At 40.1% G+C, this 18,446-nt stretch overlaps 1 protein-coding gene across 2 annotated transcripts; it reads left to right on the top strand.

The window, feature by feature from the left end:
* Positions 1-355: 355 nt before the first annotated feature.
* On the top strand, positions 356-17,588 carry LOC308431882 (bromodomain adjacent to zinc finger domain protein 1A-like). Of its 2 annotated transcripts, none has more exons than XM_080931502.1 (4): positions 356-462; positions 11,673-11,811; positions 12,646-12,770; positions 13,599-17,588. In XM_080931502.1, the coding sequence occupies exons 1-4, from the start codon at positions 366-368 to the stop codon at positions 14,261-14,263; spliced, it is 1,026 nt and encodes a 341-aa protein (XP_080787628.1). In that variant the 5' UTR covers positions 356-365; the 3' UTR covers positions 14,264-17,588. The 2 variants fall into 2 exon arrangements, with proteins under 2 accessions (XP_080787628.1, XP_080787629.1); XM_080931503.1 differs by lacking the exon at positions 356-462 and adding an exon at positions 8,029-8,153 and having other exon boundaries at positions 11,704-11,811.
* Positions 17,589-18,446: the final 858 nt, after the last annotated feature.

Genomic DNA, 18,446 nt, shown 5'->3' with positions numbered 1-18,446 from the left:
TCGGGCTCCCTATTGTTAAGGGTTAAAGAGGAGTTTCTTTGCTTCCGCTGACCTTTGACCTTAGTGTTTTACTTGGCCGTCACTGCAGCGGGAAGCTAATAGCGAAACAGGCCCTCACCGGGCGTAATCTCGAGGAAAAGTCAGGACTTAAAGAAAAGCGACTGGACGAGAAAGTGGAAAACTCCTGGAGGGGGCGAGGCTTAGGGCTTCTGCAACCTTGAGAGGCGGGATTCCCATAGGGGGCGGAGCTTAGCCTTTCGGCATTCGTGATTGGAGGATCCACAGAGGGCGGGGTCGCGGCGGAAGCGCGTGTGGCTGCGCGTGCTCAGTGAGAATCTGCTCCTGTCTTGTTAGCTTCCTTCACCATGGACTTTCGGTCCGCTCGGAGAGCTGTGCTTCAGCTGCTCGGAACTACGGCTCCCGCAGATGTCCCTGCACTGCTCCACTGGATGAGGACTACCAGTAAGCAATCATGGCTAGAGCCCGGCGAGATTTAGTCTTTTGAGTACCAGGGAGGGGCGAGGCTAGATACCGGGTCGCTAGGCAGCTCTTGATCTCTGAACACCCCGCACCTAGTCATCGGAGTGCATTTTAGGACGGGATGCCTAAGAACCAACTTTAGGTGGTTTGTGATTCCGGTGCTGACTTTGGACAAGTATCTAGAACCTCTTTGTTCAGTTACTGGTACAGGCAGATGCTACTTGGAAAAGCTCTGTACAAGAGAGGTTTTAGGCTGTGAAGTTATCCTCAAGGCCAAATATATATATAGATGGCTTATGGGTTAAATGTTCAGGCTCACAACATAAAGTGTATTGTAGGCTGGGGCAATAGTAAAGTGTAAGGGGCCTCTGCAAACACCAGAGCCGGCAGAGTATGATTATATGGAAACTCTTTTCAAAGTAATTGTCACTTCTTCCATAAAGATGGGTTCTAGTGATGGGCTGTATGTACTATCTTAAGGGCCTAAGGGAGGATCAGTATGGTCTTGGTCATACTGATAGCACAGAGGTAGGTCATCTGGTCCTGCTTGTGGGAGCTTAGTCCTGGCCCTACAGATAAGAGTTAGGATCACCTAGGTCAGTAGTTCTGAACTTTCTAATGCTACCACCCTCTAATACAGTTTTTTATGTTGTGGTGACCCCCATCCATAAAATTATTTCTTTTCCTGCTTCACAACTATAATTTTACTAGGTAAGAATCATAATGTAAATATCTGATATGTGACCCCTATGAAAGGGTCATTCAACCCCTACAGGGTCATGATCCGCAGGTTGAAAGCTGATGACCTAGGCTGTTAACAGCCTCCAGTCCCAGCCATCTGGGCAGAAAATGTGTTGTACATCTTTTGCCTTAGAAAGACAACTTTGTGTTAAGCATTACTGGTTTCTTTAGTCCTGACTGTGAGTGCTCCCAACAGCAAAGAGCTCAGTACACAACCATGAGGACCAGAGTTCCACTCCTATTTCTCTTATCCTCCATACCTCTAGGGTTGCATGTGTGATCCTCTGCTGCCTGGGTTATATCCTAAACCTTAAGTGTATCATTATAAAAAGCCAGACAGTGGTGCACAGCACATGTAATCCCAGCTTGGGCGAGGCAGACATATCTATCCCTGGGGGTCCCTGCTCAGCCAGCATAGCCAAATTTGGTGATTTCAGATCTCAGTAAGAGACCCTGTCTCAAAAACAATGTGGAGGCAGTTGAGGGAGGACACAGGTTCTCCTTTGGCACCCACATGTATGCATACATAAAACACACAAATGTACTGTTCCCCTTTCTGGCACTTACACAGTTACTAAAATAACTTTCCCTTACTGAATTATTTGTAATTAAAGTCCCCAGATTTGAAGCATCAAACCTCCATTGCTCAAAATTAGATTGAATTTAAAGTCTCTTCCAGATGTTAATTTAGTTAAAAAAAAAAAGTAGTTCCAGTATCATTGAGTTAAATGTATAATTTTACTTTTATTTTTGAATTTTATTTTGTGTGTATCAGGACTGTGTGGGGGAATTGGATCTCCCCTTCTACACTACTATTCCTGCTATCAAACTCACATTGTTAGGCTGGGTAGCAGGGGTCTTTAAGCAGAGCCATCTCACTAGTACCAATTTTTGCTTTTTAAAGATTTGTTTTATTTATGTGTCTGTAAGTGAACACCACAGTGTGCATGTGCTGCAGGGGTTAGAAAAGGGTGTTGAACCTTTTGGAGGTAGAAATACAGGCAGTTGTGAGCCTCCTGGTGTGAGTGCTAAGGAGCAAACTCAGATCCTCTGCAAGTCCTGCTTGTGTTATCAACCAAAAAAGGAATATGTTAGTACACCTGTTTATTCTGCTAAATGACAACACACAGCTTCAATGTTTACATTTTGATTACCTGTCCAAATTAATACACTATGCAGCAAATTCCGTATAATGTTCAACATACAAATTCAACACATAGTGGTTTGTTGGCTTGTTTGTCATAGTAGATCTCACATAGCCCCGAGTAACCTTGGATTCCCGAGTAGTTGAGGGTGACCTTAACTTCTGGGGCCTCTGTTTCTGCTTCCCAGCTGCTGAGTTTTCAGGCTTTCTCCACATGCTAGGTTTATGCAGGGCTGAGGGTAGAACCCAGAACTTCACGTATGCCATGCAAACAGTCTACCAGTACAGTTACTTCTGGACTCATTTTTCTGCAAAAATGTCATGATTTCATTTTCTTTATGGGTAAATAAAATTCCATTGCATGTATGTGCCACATTTTCTTTATCTGTTCATCTGTTGGTGGATATTGACTCCATTTCTTAGGTATTATGTGTTTTAGTTAGAAAATGTGGCATGATTATTTGGTACATCGTGTTCTAATTCATTTGCATGGTTTCTAAAATTAGTTAAGGTTTTTTTTTTTTTATTTCTTTCATTAGATTAGGTCCAACATGCTTTGTTAAATATATTTGTTAAATATATTTCTTTGGGGGAGTATTATAAATTGTAGGTTTTTAAAATATGTGATGTTCTATTATTATAGTTGTTGTTATTGTTGTTGTTGTTACTTTACAGAGGTGCTTTGCCTGTATCTGTGTCTCCAGTATCACATATGTGCCTGATGTCTGGGGAGACCAGAAGAGGATTACAGGTGGTTATAACCCACCATGTGGGTGCTAGGAATTGATCCTGGGTCCTCTGGAAGACCAGACAGTGTTCTTAAGCTCTGAACCATCTCTCCAGCCCAGTTGCAGGGTTTTGTTTTGTTTTTAAATATATTTGCTCTATGTTTATTGGTATTTTGCTTACGTTTATGTATGTGCACCATGTAGATGCCTGGTGCCTGCATTAGTAGAGGGTTTGGATACCGGGAACTGGAGTGACAGATGGTGTGAACCACCATGTTGTACTGGGAATGAATGCAGATCCTCTTCAAGGGCTCTTACCCTTGAGCCATCTCCCCAGCCCATGAATTGTGCTTTTACTTTCTGTTTCTGTAGATAAAGGTATGGTTGATTGTTTTTTGTTATTTTGTAACCTGTGACCTTGTGGAAATGGCTGTTTTAGGATTTTCCTGTAGACACTTTAGAACTTTCTCCATGGATAATGGATAAGCATGATATCTTATGTTAATTTTTAAAAATTTCTTTCAATATATTTTGATCATTTTCTTTACCTTCTACTAACTCCTCCCAGACCCTTCAACCCCACTTTATATTCTTTTGTTTCTCTTAGAAAAAAATCAAAACTCAAATCCAAAGAAAAAAATAATGGAGTGCTTGATGAATTTTCATGTCATCTGCTGTGAGGCCATGGGCATGCATTATTTGATTTCTTTCTCCAATCTCTTCTTTTTTCCTTTTTCCCCAAACTGCATTGAATGTGTCCTTCCTGTGTGTGTATGCAGCTAGTCCTGCTGTCTTTACTACACTGAGTAAAAACACTAAGAATGGGCATTCTTTCCTCATCCCCAGTCTTCCATAAGTAAGAAGAGGGTAGTTGTAGAGGTATCTCTGAAGATTCCTGGCTGATCCTGTCTTATCTGTTTACTCATGTGTTGCTAAGCTGCCTTCACTGATGAGAGAATGCAAAAACCAGCCTGCCGTTTTTTTTCTGCTACTGGGCAGAAGGTCCATCAGTTTATGCTTTTGTTCTGTTTTCTGTGTGTGCTTTATAGTGGGTCTGGTTTGCAGACTTCTAGTCCCCTATATAGTCCATATTAAAGATTTTGAAGCCATTTACCAGAGTGTACTTCCTCAGATTCTGTGGTAACTAAACATTTCACTTTATTTCCAGTTTTCTGAGTTCTTTTATGATGCCAGTTAGGTTGTTTATAGGGCATTTAGTTGTATTTAAAGAGAGCAAAGGAAAGTGTTCATCTAGTTTGGGACCAGAAGTCTCTTTAATGATAGGGCTACATAATAAGTATCAACCTAGTACTTAATTGTGCACTATATGCATTAAAGGTAGAGACTTGGATGAACAAGAGGGGGTAATATAGGTCTTACAGTCAAAAGGAGCTGTGTGCTTAGGAAGAACATGGGAAACAACTGAGGTGCATCTAGAGCAAAAATATTAGGGAATAATGAGAGTATAAAATGAGAAGTTGATCTCACACGACAGATACTGGATTATCTCACTGTTGTAGTTACTTTTCTTGTCTCTATGGCCCAGATAAATTCACAAGAGGCAACTTATGGGAGACAAAGGGAAGTTATGGGAACTATTTACACACATCTCTACAACCAACCAGGAAGCCAAGGCCATGGGCTAAACCAAGAGGCTTTATCCCTCTAGTTCTTCCCTACAGTCCTCTCCCTCCTGGCCAGCTAAGTCCTTTGTCCACAAAGTTCCTCAGCATCCCCAAAGAGGGCTACTAACTGAAGCTCAGGTGCTCAAGCACATCCAAAGGCTAGCACTCGCGGGGTGAGTAGGAAATTGCCAGACTTGGAGAAATGTAGCAGAGGGAATTGAGTGAAGAGGGGAGATGTTGGTTGTTGGATACAAAATTGTGAAGGAGCAGGAGTTTCAAGACAGTGTTTCCCTGTGTAGCCTTGGCTGGAACATGCTTTGTAGACCAAGCTGGCCTTGAATTCACAGAGGTTACCTGCCTCTGCCAACTGAGTGCTGAGATTTAAAGGTATGGGCCACCATCACCCAGCAAAAAGCAGATTTATGTATTTATTTGTTTGTTTTATTTTATATAAGTACACTGTTGCTGTCTTCAGACACACCAGAAGAGGGCATCAGATCTCATTACAGATGGTTGTGAGCCACCATGTTGTTGCTGAGATTTGAACTCAGAACCTCTGGAAGAGCAGTCAGTGCTCTTAACTACTAAGCCATCTCTCCAGCTTTTTTTTTTTTTCTTCTTTTTTTTTAATTTAAAAAGCAGATCTTTAACTGGACTATTTTGGTTCTTCTGCGAACTATACATATATCCAGAAAAAAATGTAAAATGATTATTTGTTAATTTAAGTTCAAATTGAAAAAATTAAGACAGTTAGACTCTGGTGTTAAGGGCTTTAAAAGTGTACAGTAAAGTCTGATACATTGAGAAATAGGAAACCATCTAAAACGTGTAGGGAAGGGAGTGAAAGTGAGATTAAAGCAGGAAATGGGTTTGTAGCTGTCATGGGGGTGGGGGGTGCACTATAGAACTTGTGAGAAGTTAATGGCTGCTGTGTAAGGAGGTCGCCGCTATGAGTTCCTTAAAGTCACAAGAAGAGAACAGTGCTAGAGAGGACAAGTGGGACTCCTAAATTCTTAAGCTAACTTGTGTTCACAGGAGCACCACCCTAGTGTGCACACTGCAGCATACTTGTGGAGGTGGCTTTGTTGGCAGGTCTTCTTCCACCTTTGCTTGGGTGCTGGCAAGGGACCCTGCACTGGAGGGCTGCAAGTGATTCCTGTCAGACCTTTGATTTCACCTGCCCCCCAACCCCACCCCCAGTTTGCTTTTTAGACTCTCAGCCCTCCTGTTTATGTCCCATGTGTTTAATTAAATGTAAGCAGAACTTCTAAAGGATTGATGTTGCCCTGTAGAGAAACTCTTCCTTCTCCTCTCTTCCAGCCTCCTTCTGTATCATTTGAGAAAATCTTAACTGTCCTTAGGCAGTCAATTAACACTTCTTTAATCTTCTTCCAAAAGGTTACAGTTTCCAAAGAACTGTTACTACACCTCCTGAAATAGCAGTTATACAGGTTAAAAGATGTTCAGTCAAACTAGTAATTGAATAAATTCGAATTAGAACAACCAAGTTCGTTTTTGTGATTACATCCAGTGCTGAGGCTGTTTGGTGAAATACATATTCTTTTGTTGTCTTCAGCTAGATCTTTGCTGTTTATTCCAGGCTGTTCTAGAATCCATGGCCATCCTGCCTTAGCCTCCCACGAGTAGGGGGTTGGGGGGTAGAAAGAAGAATGCTGGGATTAGAGGCAGGATTAAAAGCCACATTCTTACTCATATCTATCAGGGCAGTTTAGCATAATCCTTCAGAAAAGTTGAGAGTACATTACAAAAACCTTCAACATGTTTTAGTACTCGAGTAAGGAAACAGCCAGAACCAAAGGAGCCCATGCATGCCCTTCTACCACAGCAGTACACACAGTACACATGCATGTACAAATAAGTTAAATGTATTTTAACATCTTTTTACATGGGTACCATGGTGCATTTCCTTAAATCCTAGCCCTCAGAAGGCAGAGGCACATCTCTGTGAGCTCAAGGTTTCAGACCAGCTTGAGCTACATATTGAGACACTTTCTAAATCTAATAATCTCTTTTAGGGGTAACATCACAGTGTCATTTTTTTCCCAACAGTTTGATTATATTGTCTCAAGCCAGCCATAAACTCCTGGGTTCAGGAAATCCTCTGGAGTAGCTGGAGTCACAGCTTTGTGCTACCAAGCCTAGTTTCAACAAATTTAGTTTCTTAGAGTAAATATCATCTAATACTAAAGTGATTCAAAGGCCAGAGAGATGACTCAGGTTAAAGGATCTGTCACCATTCCACCCTGAGTTCTCTCTCTAAGACCCACAAGCTGGGAACACACAGACTTCCACAGGCTGTCCTCTGACATGCACGTGTACAGTGTGGCCTGTGCACACGAAATAGAGAAGTACTAATAATTGTTTTAAGTGATTTCTCTTTTTATACACTTCATAATATATCAGTTGCCTTTCTGTTAGCTAATCTTTTCGGAGGTTATGTGTCAACTACTGTAGATAATAAATTTAATTTTATCCATCTTGGCTAAAAATTTTCTTTTGAAGTCTGAAAGTTATTAATAATTATGAATCTGAGACAACTGAATAAAGAAAACACTTGAGACAGAATAAGAACATTTAGGAAAACATATAAATGAAACTACCTTATCAAAATGGTCAAATTGTGCATGTTTTCATTTCAATCATGGAATTAGCAAATTTTTAAATTACTTTGAGATATGTGAGCATTATGTGCATTTGAGTTCAGTCCCTGGTGGAAGTTCAAGGCTCGGAGCTGGAATGATAGGAGGTGCTGGGTGTGGGAACTGAGCTTGGATCCATGTAAGTACCGTCTATGCTCTTAACCACTGAGCAGTTATTCAGTTCCAGATGACGCTTTTAAAGTGTGATTTTAGAAAATGAACTTAATAAGCATTGCTGATCCTCAAATGCAAATGAACTTCTTGAGTGATGGTTACAACTGGTTACAATTTTGACAATAATTTTATTATAATTATTAATATGTGTGTGTATGTATGAATGTATGTGGGTGTGTATGTAGAGATCAAAATACAACCAGTATGCATCAAAATGGGGATCAAACCCAGGTCATTGGGCCAACCTCCCAATCCCCTAAGGCAGTGTTCTGAATATTCAATTTATGTTCTAATGTAATTCCACCCTTCAGTCTTTTGATGTGCGATGTTTCTTTTCACATTATAGATAAAGGCAGCTGAGGCTCAGAGTGGAGTAACTCATCTGAATAATAAGTTGGTGGCACAGGATTCAGATTCAAATGTTTTAACTCCAAATCCACTCTTCAGTCTCTAGAGAAAGCATTTCAGAGAGCAGAGATGAAACCAGATGACAAAAAGGTTGTTTACTATGCAAGATCCCACTGGAAACAGCACTAAGCAGCCTGCAGTTTCTGGAGAAATCCCTTCTACCTTGGAATGCAGTCAAGTCAGAGCTCTTAGGGTTTGTTACTTTTTTTTTTTTTTTTTTTTTTTTGTACCATAAGATTCTTAGATGTAAATGACTATATTTGAAAACTTGCACACTCTAGTATCCCTTGAATGCTCATCCAGTAAATATATAGCATTAAAGATAATGATACCATTTAAGCAGAAAGAAAAAGTGAACGTTACAGAGAGGCAGATTCTAACTTGGACAAACCAAGAACTCCTTCCCTGAATGTGCTTGATATCAAATATCAAGACACGGCATCCTGCATATCATATACACAGTATTCTGCCACTTGGTAAGAGGTCATGGCATAGCTTCCTAAGATCCTTTGATTTTAGAAGGTAAACTCATATCACGACATTGTTTTGTTAACATGACTGTTATTAACTAAATATAACGAAATTGACCCTTAGGATATTATCATTTAATGAGATTTTTTGGTTTCTTTAAAAATCATGGTGTAAGTAAATTAGATTGATACAAGTTCTCACGGACTGTATTATCTGTAAGAGCAACTAAGCAGATTCTAGGTATTAATTAATACCTTGGGAAATTGTAATTAGATTTTAGGAATACAGTGAGAAAAGGCCATGTTGGGAGGACAGTGCCACTTCCGATACTCCTCGTTCCACCTGAAGCAGGGAGTTTGTTAGCTATTCTGTGTCATCATAACGTATAGTCTGGCTCCTGTGCATATCAGCTCACATCCAAGTAGCCTATTTCGATGTTAATTCCCCATGCTCAAGTTATGAAAACATGAATGTTCCTGTGCAGAGAGACGGATGGACTCTGGCAGGGAAGAACACCGTCCTTCCGCAGAGCATCAGAGATTCAGTTAAACTTGAGATCGGTGCCCTCAGTGTGCTCTGGCTGTCTCTCGTTCATGTTGCTGCTGTAGCAGTGAACCGACTCTGGATATGTAAGAACTTTGCAAGCTATGACGTGTTATCTCATTTGTAGTTATTATAACATGAAAATGTCATTCTAAATAAATAAAAAGTATCCTGTTTTAAGAAGAATACTTTATAAAACCTTTCATCTCAGTACTTGGGAAGCAGAGGCAGGTTGATCTCTGTGACTTCAAGGCCAGCCTACTCTACAGATTGACTTCCAGGGCAGCCAGGGCTACACAAGAGAAACCTGGTCTCACTAAACAAACAAAGAAGGAGAGCCAGGCTTGATGAACTCACACCATTGATTTCCACACTCAGGAGCAGAGGCAGATAGCTGTGCATTTGAAATCAACCAAGAGTGTACACATACTTTGTCTCAAAAAAAAAAGAGGAATCCAGAGGCCACCAACATGACTTGGTGGGTAACCTGACAACCTGAGTTTGCTCCCAGGATCCCACATAGAGCAAGAAGAACCAACTTCTTAACACTGCACACAAAATAAGTATTTCCAAAAAATGTTCAACAAAAGAAACCAGCTATGGAGGTACACATCTGTAATCCTGCCATTTGAAAGGTTGGGGCAGCAGAATCAAGAGTTCAAGGCCCAGTTCGGGTAATATGAGACCCTGACTCAAAAAAAAGGGGGGGGGGGGGAAACTGGACATGGTAGTTCGTGACTTTAATCCTAGTACTCAGAAGGCAGAAGCAGGTGGATCTCTGAGCTCAAGGCCAGCTTGGTCTATAGGTAAGACCCTGTCTTTTAAAAAACAGAAAATGAAAAAGAAGATAATTGTGTGCTATTGCATAATACAGTGGCTCTATAGTAGTGACATACATTTTAAAAAGCCAGAATAAAAGATTTTTAATGTATTCATAAAATAATAAAGAAATGTCAAATGTATAAGAGATATTTCTGGCCTGATTTGAATATTGAATAATGTAAATATGCATCAGAACATCTCATTACTCTATATATTATACAGTTTTATTTATACATTCATTTTTCTTGTGGTTATAAAAAGGCCATAGTGCTGGGGAGATCACTCTGTGGGTGAAGTGCTTGCTCTGCAGTCATGAGAACCAGATTTTGGTCACCAGCACCCACTAAAAAGCTGGGCAAGGCAACAAGTGCCTGTGATCCCAGCACTCGGGAAGTGGAGGAAGGAGGCCTGCGATGCTGGGGCTAGTCTAACTGAACTGACAAGCTCCACATTCAGTGAGAGACCATCAGAACTTAAGGTAGAGAGTGATTGAGGACACTCAACATGGATGTCTGGCCTCCAACACAGGTGCATGTGAGTGTGCACACACATACATACGTGTACACTTACACACAAAAGAAAAAAAATACGTCATGATCTTACTTAGAGATTACAAAAGTTTAGGAGGATTCAGAAGAGAAAGAAATGGGATGATATTCCATTCAAGATGTCCTTGATTTGTTTCTAGAACTATTTATCTTTCTCCCTTCCTGTTGTAATGCTAGAGATCAAAAATGGGACCTTGCATTCTGTTCTCTCAGCATATGCTCAGCCACTCAGCTTTGCCCTTAATCTGCACACCAGTTGTTTTTAGTTTCACTGTGTAGCCGAGGCTGGCTTCAATCACGGCAGTTTCCAGCCTCAGCCTTCCTGAGAACTAGGGTCACAGGAGTATGGACCACAATGTCTGTCTGACTGACTTCATTCCTCTTCTTAACAGTAAGGAAGACTATATTCTGTGTTCTTATGCCCTCGCAAGGACCCATAATTACAGTCTTTTTAGAGAAAGGGAAACTACTTGGTTTGCAAACTACCATTTTATTCAGTCTTCCCCAGTCTACATTTGTAACCTAGAGAGAAGCCGACCTCTAAGAGTGCTTCATTTCCAGATACATCTATTTTATATTATTTATGAACTACATACAAATAATACAGTTTAACCCATAGAAAGTGCAAAATACAGAAAAAAAATAATTCTATTTTGTGCCCTTACCTAGATTGACCCACTATTAATCTCTTACCATATCTTTGCCTTCTTTATTTCTACCCTTCTATCAGACCAAGTTTTGGTCAGTGCGTTTAGTTTTGTTTAAGATTTATGTATGTATGTATGTATGTATGTATGTATGTAACTACATTGTTGCTGTCTTCAGACACACCAGAAGAGGGCATTGAATCCTGTTACAGATGGTTGTGAGTCACCAAGTGTTTGCTGGGAATTGAGCTGAGACCCTTTGGGAGAGCAGCCATTGCTCTTAAATGCTGAGCCATCTCTCCAGCCGGGTCACAGCCTTTTAAAATGGACTACTTGATGCCTGGAGAGGTGGCTCAGTACCAAGACTCACATGTCAGCTTACAACCAAACTCCAGCTATAAGGGATGTGATGTCTTCTGACATCCTTAGAAACACACATGGGGCTCACACATACATACAGGCAAAACTCATACACATGTAATAAATAAATGTTTTTCAAAAATAATTTTAAAGAAATATGCTGTTTTAGCCAGCTTTATAACACACCCCTATAATTACAATACTCCAGGAGGCTAAAGCAGGAGGCTTGCTTAGAGTTTAAGGCCTATGTGCACCTCAAAGTAGACCTTATATCTAAATAAATAATATGTTTGTATATTAATTCTTCATCTTTTGCTATAGTGAGTCAGAGCAACATTGTGTTGACTTTTAGAATACGCAGAAGAAAGGAAGAAAAACTTAAGGAACAAGAACAGAAAATGAAAGAGAAACAAGAAAAACTGAAGGAGGACGAGCAGAGAAATTCAGCTGCAAATCTAGGGTATGGTTTGAATTTCCCTCCCCATGTGGCTTTATCTGTTCACCTTGTATACAAAGATATTTTAATATAGGAAAAAAATCACCTCAATTACACATAAAGATTAAGAATAAAAGCTAGACACCTGAAACTCTAAAGTGCTTTTTTCTTTATGATTATATTTTAAAAGCCTGTGAAAATTATGTATAAACTCTTATTAATCAGTTATACACATGTTACTTTTTAGCCTAATTTTAGGAATATGACTTTTCTTTAAAATTCATGTTGTAAATGGTAACTTCCTAGAAAACTTTCAGTGGGTTGTGTGTCCTCCCTGTTCCTGAGACTAGGTTTTTCTGTAGATCTAGCTGTCCTGGAGCTCATCTTGTAGATCATGCTCGCCTCAAACTCAGACTTCCCCCTACCTTTGCCAAGATGAAAGGTGTTTGCTACCATGCCCAGCTCAATGGGTTATTTTTGACCTAAATAGTTCATTTACTCCTTCCCTCTAGAGTAGCACCAGCATAGGCACACTGTTTTATAGTGCTTCTCAACCTTACAGAGGAGTGGGGTTAAATTGGAAGGTTGATTTCTGCCATCCTTTTCAAACACCAAGATAGCCTGGAACATAAATCTTCTTGCCTCTGCTTCCCAAGTATTATTATAGGTACATGTAACTACACCTGGCTTAGTATTATTCCTAATAATAATTGGTAAATTGTCAAAAGTAACAACCTCCTACTCTTTTTCTAAATAGTCTTCAGGCTATTTAACCCTGCCTTTTCCCTCACCTGTATCCAGGATCACTCTTCTTATTTACACGTTCTCGAGATTTTAGCTCATTCCTTTTCCTTTCAGGGAAGAAGGAAGGGAAGATTTTGATACTAGTACTGAGAGCAAAGAAATAGAGCGGAAAGATCTGTATCATGATGTGGTTACTGAAGATGAAGATGACCCAGGATTACATAAAAGGAGCAGAAGAGGTATAACTGTCAGCTCACAACAGGACTGTATCTTTTTCATGGCTAGGACTTGATTCAGCTCTAGTCAAGTCAACCTTGAACACCTGACTCACCTCCCTTCCTCTGAGTGATGGGATTATAGGCAGATGCTCCCATGGCTATCTGTGTGGAATCTTAAACATCTGCCACACAGTGATGAGCTGTAAAAACAGACCAATTTTTGTTACAAAATGATGTTGTGAAAAACATTGCTATATTTATGGGATTGTTTTGTTTTGCATTGTATTGTGTATGCAGGGCCTAACTACATAGCCCAGACTTGCCTGGACCTTTTTTTGTAGCTGAGGCTGGCTTCAGACTTGAAATCCTCCTAAATAAAGGGATTATAGACAAGTAATTCCACAGCAGACATAGTATATGTGTGAAAGTTCTTTATTCACAAGTCACTAAGGAAGAGAGGCAATATTCTTTTTCATGGCTCCTTTTCATGTCCTCCACTGCTTCTTTCCCTGTTCCAGTTTATCTGAAACAAGATTTCATATACTATAGCCTGGCCTTGAACGTTGAACTTGCTATATAGCCAAGTATGGGCGTGAAGCCCTAATCCTCCTGCCTCTACCTCCCAAGTGCTAGGACTATAGATCTCCACAGTGCCTGTCATATCAGTGTCTCCTGGTGGGGAGGGGGGTATGCAATCTCTCCAGAGACCTTTAAGAGCTAAGCAAAGGCAGGTGAATCTCTGTGGGCTCCGGGATACCCGAGTTTACTACATAATGGACCCTGTCTCAAACAATAATAAAAATAACAAAGAAAAAATTAACAGTAATGATGCCTTTTATTTCAACACAGGGAAAGTGGGACAAACTGCAGTTACACAATGTATAAAGCAAGAAGAGATGAACTACTGTATAAAGCAGGAGCCTCTGACTGCTGATGTGGAAGAAGCTTTGAGACAGGAGCATCAGCGAAAAGAGAAAGAGCTCCTAGACAAGATCCAGAGTGCCATTGCCTGCACGAACATCTTCCCCCTGGGGCGCGACCGCTTGTACAGGCGGTACTGGATCTTCCCTTCTATTCCTGGTCTCTTTATAGAAGAGGATTATTCAGGTCTAACTGAAGACATGTTGTTGCCTAGGCCTTCATCATTTCACAGTAACGCACAGCTTCACGATCCTCAGGTGTCTATTAAGACTGAAGAGTCCTTCATGTCTGAATCTACCTCCAGTCTTGACCAAGGTCCATTCAATGATTCTCTGCTGCTGCCAAAACCAGTGCATAAGCCAAATCGGTGGTGCTTTTACAGTTCTTGTGAACAGCTAGACCAGCTCATTGAAGCTCTCAACTCCAGGGGACACAGAGAAAGTGCCTTAAAAGAGACCTTCCTGCAGGAGAAGAGCAGAATATGTGCACAGCTCGCCCACTTTTCTCAAGAAAAATTTCATTTTTCAGGTAATCAGTGTTTCTATATATCCCTTGCTGTCCTGGAATTCACTGTAGAACAGGCTGGCCTTTAACTCACAGAGATCTGTCTTCCTCACAAGTTCAGGAATAAAAGAGATATTCCTGGATTAAAGAATGTAGCAAGCCCTTCTAGCTCAAACATATACATATAATTATATATGTGAATATATATAATTATACATAAAATTATATAGTTATATTTTTCAAAGAATGTATTATTCAACTTTAAAAACCATAATCATAAATGTCTGCTTGCCTCAGGGCAAGTTGATACAGTATTAAAACAATAACTACAAATTTTATAAAATCAAGGCACACATATCAACTAACAGAATTCATTCTTTAATTTCCTAACAAATGAAGTATCAAAAATGTACAACGATTTCTTGGGCAATCTTGGCAACAACAGAGATTACTATGCTTTAACTAAGAACACAGTAAAGGTTGAAATCCTATTTAATGATAAAGGAACAAGCCTCCTTTTCTCCTTTTTGAGACACAATATCACTAGATTGCTTTAGCTGTCCTGGAACTATATAGAGAAGCCTCAAATTCAGATTCACTTGTCTCTTCTTCATGAGGGATAGATTAAAGTTATGTACCACTTCACCCAGCACTCAATACCTCTAAGAGCATAAAACGCAAGCAAGCATTACCTCTTAAAATATGAAAATCATTATATTTTCTTCATTTAATGCAGATATAAGTTTATCTTTGGGGAAAAAATTCCATTTGGGGCATGAGAGATGGCCCAACAGTTCCCAACTGCCTGCAACTCTAGCTCCAGGGGATCCAATGTTCCTTCAACTCACATACACAAATATATGACTTAACAACAAAAAATTATCTGGTTTAATAAAGATACACAGAGCTGAAGAAACAGCACAGTAGTTGAGAGCAATGGCTACTCTTCCAGAGGACCCAGATTCAAATCCCAGCACTCAATGGCTGATCACAGTTTCAGAGGATCAGACACACTGAACAGACATGTCCAGGCAAGCAAAACATCAATGCACTTAAAATAAAAACCAAAAGGGAAAAAAAGGTCATTAAAAAAAAAAAAAACTAAAAAAGCAAGGAAAAAATACAGAAATACAGCCACAAGCAGGTTGTTCCACCTTGTTTTCTCTAGGTTGGGAAAGTGTTCAGAATGTTAGCTGTGCAATGGAGATCTCTGAGTTCAAGGTTAGCCTGGTCTACAGAGGTCAACCAGAACCACACAGAGAAACCCCGTTTCAAAAAACCAAGACCCAGAAGTGTCATGAATGTCGATTCTTTCAATATTTAACATGTATGAGTATCTTGCCTGCATGTACTTCTGTGTACCACATGAATTCAGTGCTTGTGGTAGGCAGAAGGTGTTAGGTCCCCTAAAACCAAGAATTCTGGATGGTGGATAGCTATGTGCGTATTGGAATTGAACCCCATCCTCTGAAAAGGTGCTCTTTATGTTAACTGCTGAGCCATCTCTTCAGTCCTAGTTGGGCATCTCGTGCCCTAGGTCTGGCAACTTTTTAACTCTTATACTTGACTGGACCAGACACAAAATTTCATGGAGGACATCTCTTGGCAATCTGTTTCTGGAGTTTTTTCTTCTTCTTTTCTTCTTTTATTCTCCTTCTCCTTCTTCTCCTCTTCTTTCTTTTCTCCTCCTCCTTCTTCCTCTTCTTCATTCTCTTGGCTGTAAATTTAACATACTCTGTAGCTTGCTTAGGGCTTTGTTTCTTCAGAGCCCTACACTGCTGTCCATGGTACAGGACAGGCAGGGTACCTTGAATGCACCAGGCACTTCTTGATGCCAGGCACATCTCAATTATCCCCAAAGCAGCAGGTACTATATGACATTTCTTACCTATTCTGTTTTTAACATTTATGATCCAACCAGTATTGATAGATGCATTGTTTTAAGGCTAATAAAAATCCCTTAAGCAAAGTGAAGCTAACAGATAGGTATATTCAACTGGAGAAAAAAATAAGTTGTAAAATATAACAAATACATGCTGGCTACACATAGGTAGCTACACACCTTCAATTCCAGCACTTGGGAGGCAAAAGCAGGCAGATCTGTTGAGCTCCATGCCAGCCTGGTCTACAAAGTGAGTTCCACAACAGTTGGGCTGTTACTCAGAGAAGCCTTCTCTAAAAACAGAACAAAAAACAAAACCAAAACAAACAAACAAACAAAACCAAAAAAAAAAAAAAAAACCAAAAAAAATCTAAGTTGATTCCAGAAGCAGGCTGTGAGATTTCAAAAGCCTCTTCCCTTCCCCAATGTGTCACTATTCCTGCCTCCTCCTTGCAGAACAAGATGTGAGCTCTCAGCTGCACCTAGCTTTGCTCCACCATACATGGAGCATGTATGTGGCACACAGACCTTGTGGGTAGCCAAATGTTCTCTAATTGTGCTGGAAATTATGCTTCATACTAAAACCGTAGCCAACTGACCCAAAAGTTAGTGCAGTCAGATCCTGGAGGAATATCTACAAGTGTCATTTTACTAAGCCTATATAACTTAGCCATTTTCTAAATATTTGTCCTTGTACCTACAGATAGATTCCTGACCCCTCATCAAAGGAACTTGTCCTTACAACAGGTAGAGACTATTACAGAAACAACAATCAATTAAAACACAGAGTTGAGGCATCCAGTCCTGATGGCTACTTCTACAAAACATTCCACCACCTAAGGCTTAGTGAGTATTGCAAGAGTAGGTGGGCAGAGGATCAGGGAGTTGGCTGTATGACTATCTCCTAGAAATGTCAGACACCATACACATAAAATCTCACCAACATGGCTGCCTGAAAATGACCTGAGCAAGGACACCACCAACAGACATACCGACATGGAAAAAGGACAATCCTTGAGTCTCAACCTTACACAAAAACACAACAGGCAACTAAGGAATGCTGAGAAGATAAGTCTTTCCCAGAGAAAAGCAAATCAATTGGTTATCAATAGCATATAGTCAGCATTCACAGAGCCTTAGGTGGTGCAATGTAACATTATACAGACTGAGCAGATTATATTTATGTATTTAAGAATACACATCCACCTACCTCAACACATACACGTTATGTTACAATTAAAGAGAGACCAAGAGGAGTTAGAGAAATGACTGAAGGAACTGAAGGGGTTTGCAACCCCATAGAAAGAACAATAATATCAACCAACCAGACCCTACAGAGCTCCCAGAGACTAAACACCCACCAAAGACTACACATGGAGTGATCTATGGCTCCAGCCATATATGTAGCAGATGGCCTTGTCATCAATGAGAGAGGCCCTTGGTCCTGTGAAGGCTCGATGCCCCAATGCAGGGGAATGCCAGGGCAGGGAGGTGAAAGGGAATGGCTGGGTGGATGGGGGAGCACCCTCATAGAAGCAGGGGGAGGGGCGAATGGGAGACCGGGAAAGGGAACAACATCTGAAATGTAAATAAAGAAAATATCCAATAAAAGAAAAGGAAAATAAAAAAGAGAGTTCATGAATCTAAAAGAGTTTTGGGGAGAGTATATGGGAGAAAGGATATGAAGGAAGGATAAAGGAAAATGATGTTATATTATAATCTTAAAAAAATTAAAAATTAAATACATGGCTATCCACCTTTTTTAGCTTTGGAGTTTGTTGATATTTAATTCCTAATTTTATTTTATAACTATGTAAATACTTTGTTTAAGGCAGCTAGGCTGTTTTATGCTTGCACATGTTTTAGCAACTTCATAATAAAATTTAACAATTTAGTGTTATACAATACTTGATGTATCTAGTGTCTCAAGTTGGGAAACTTGTCAGATCTTTAAAAGCTAAGAAACAAGATTTGAAGTTGTAAAAAATAAAGGGCAATTAGTTCAGGTTCACAAAAAAAAAAAGGATGAAAATTGGAAGCTGACTGTGATTACTATTTCTAGTTGTCAACTTGACCATATCTGGAATGGTCAATCCAGAAATAAAGGGCACATATGTGAGACTGGTTTAAGGTGGGTGAATCCACTTCTAGTGCAGACATTAGGGATGGAAAGACACATGACTTTGATCCAGATCTTGAGGTGGGATGACACACACATTTATTTCAAACTTTAGGGCAGAAAGACATACCTTTAAAATTGACCATAGCTTCTGCTAGACGTCTAGAGAAGAACATAGAAGGTAGCTTTTGCTCCTTGCCTGCTTGTCCCTGGGGACCTTGCTAATACATCCACTCTTTCACTGGCATTGAAGCCTACTTCCTTGGCATTC

The sequence above is a fragment of the Micromys minutus genome (assembly GCF_963924665.1).
Source record: "Micromys minutus genome assembly, chromosome: 1".
Classification (NCBI taxonomy): domain Eukaryota; kingdom Metazoa; phylum Chordata; class Mammalia; order Rodentia; family Muridae; genus Micromys; species Micromys minutus.
The sequence above is the reverse complement of the archived record's forward strand: the minus strand, read 5'-3'. Positions and strand labels throughout refer to the sequence as shown.

Coding starts and splice junctions, on each gene's coding strand:
- LOC308431882 (XM_080931502.1), top strand. CDS start 366: ATGGACTTTCGGTCCGCTCGGAGAGCTGTGCTTCAGCTGCTCGGAACT. Junction 463..11,672: donor CCACTGGATGAGGACTACCA/GTAAGCAATCAT, acceptor CTTTTGCTATAG/TGAGTCAGAGCAACATTGTG. Junction 12,771..13,598: donor ACATAAAAGGAGCAGAAGAG/GTATAACTGTCA, acceptor ATTTCAACACAG/GGAAAGTGGGACAAACTGCA.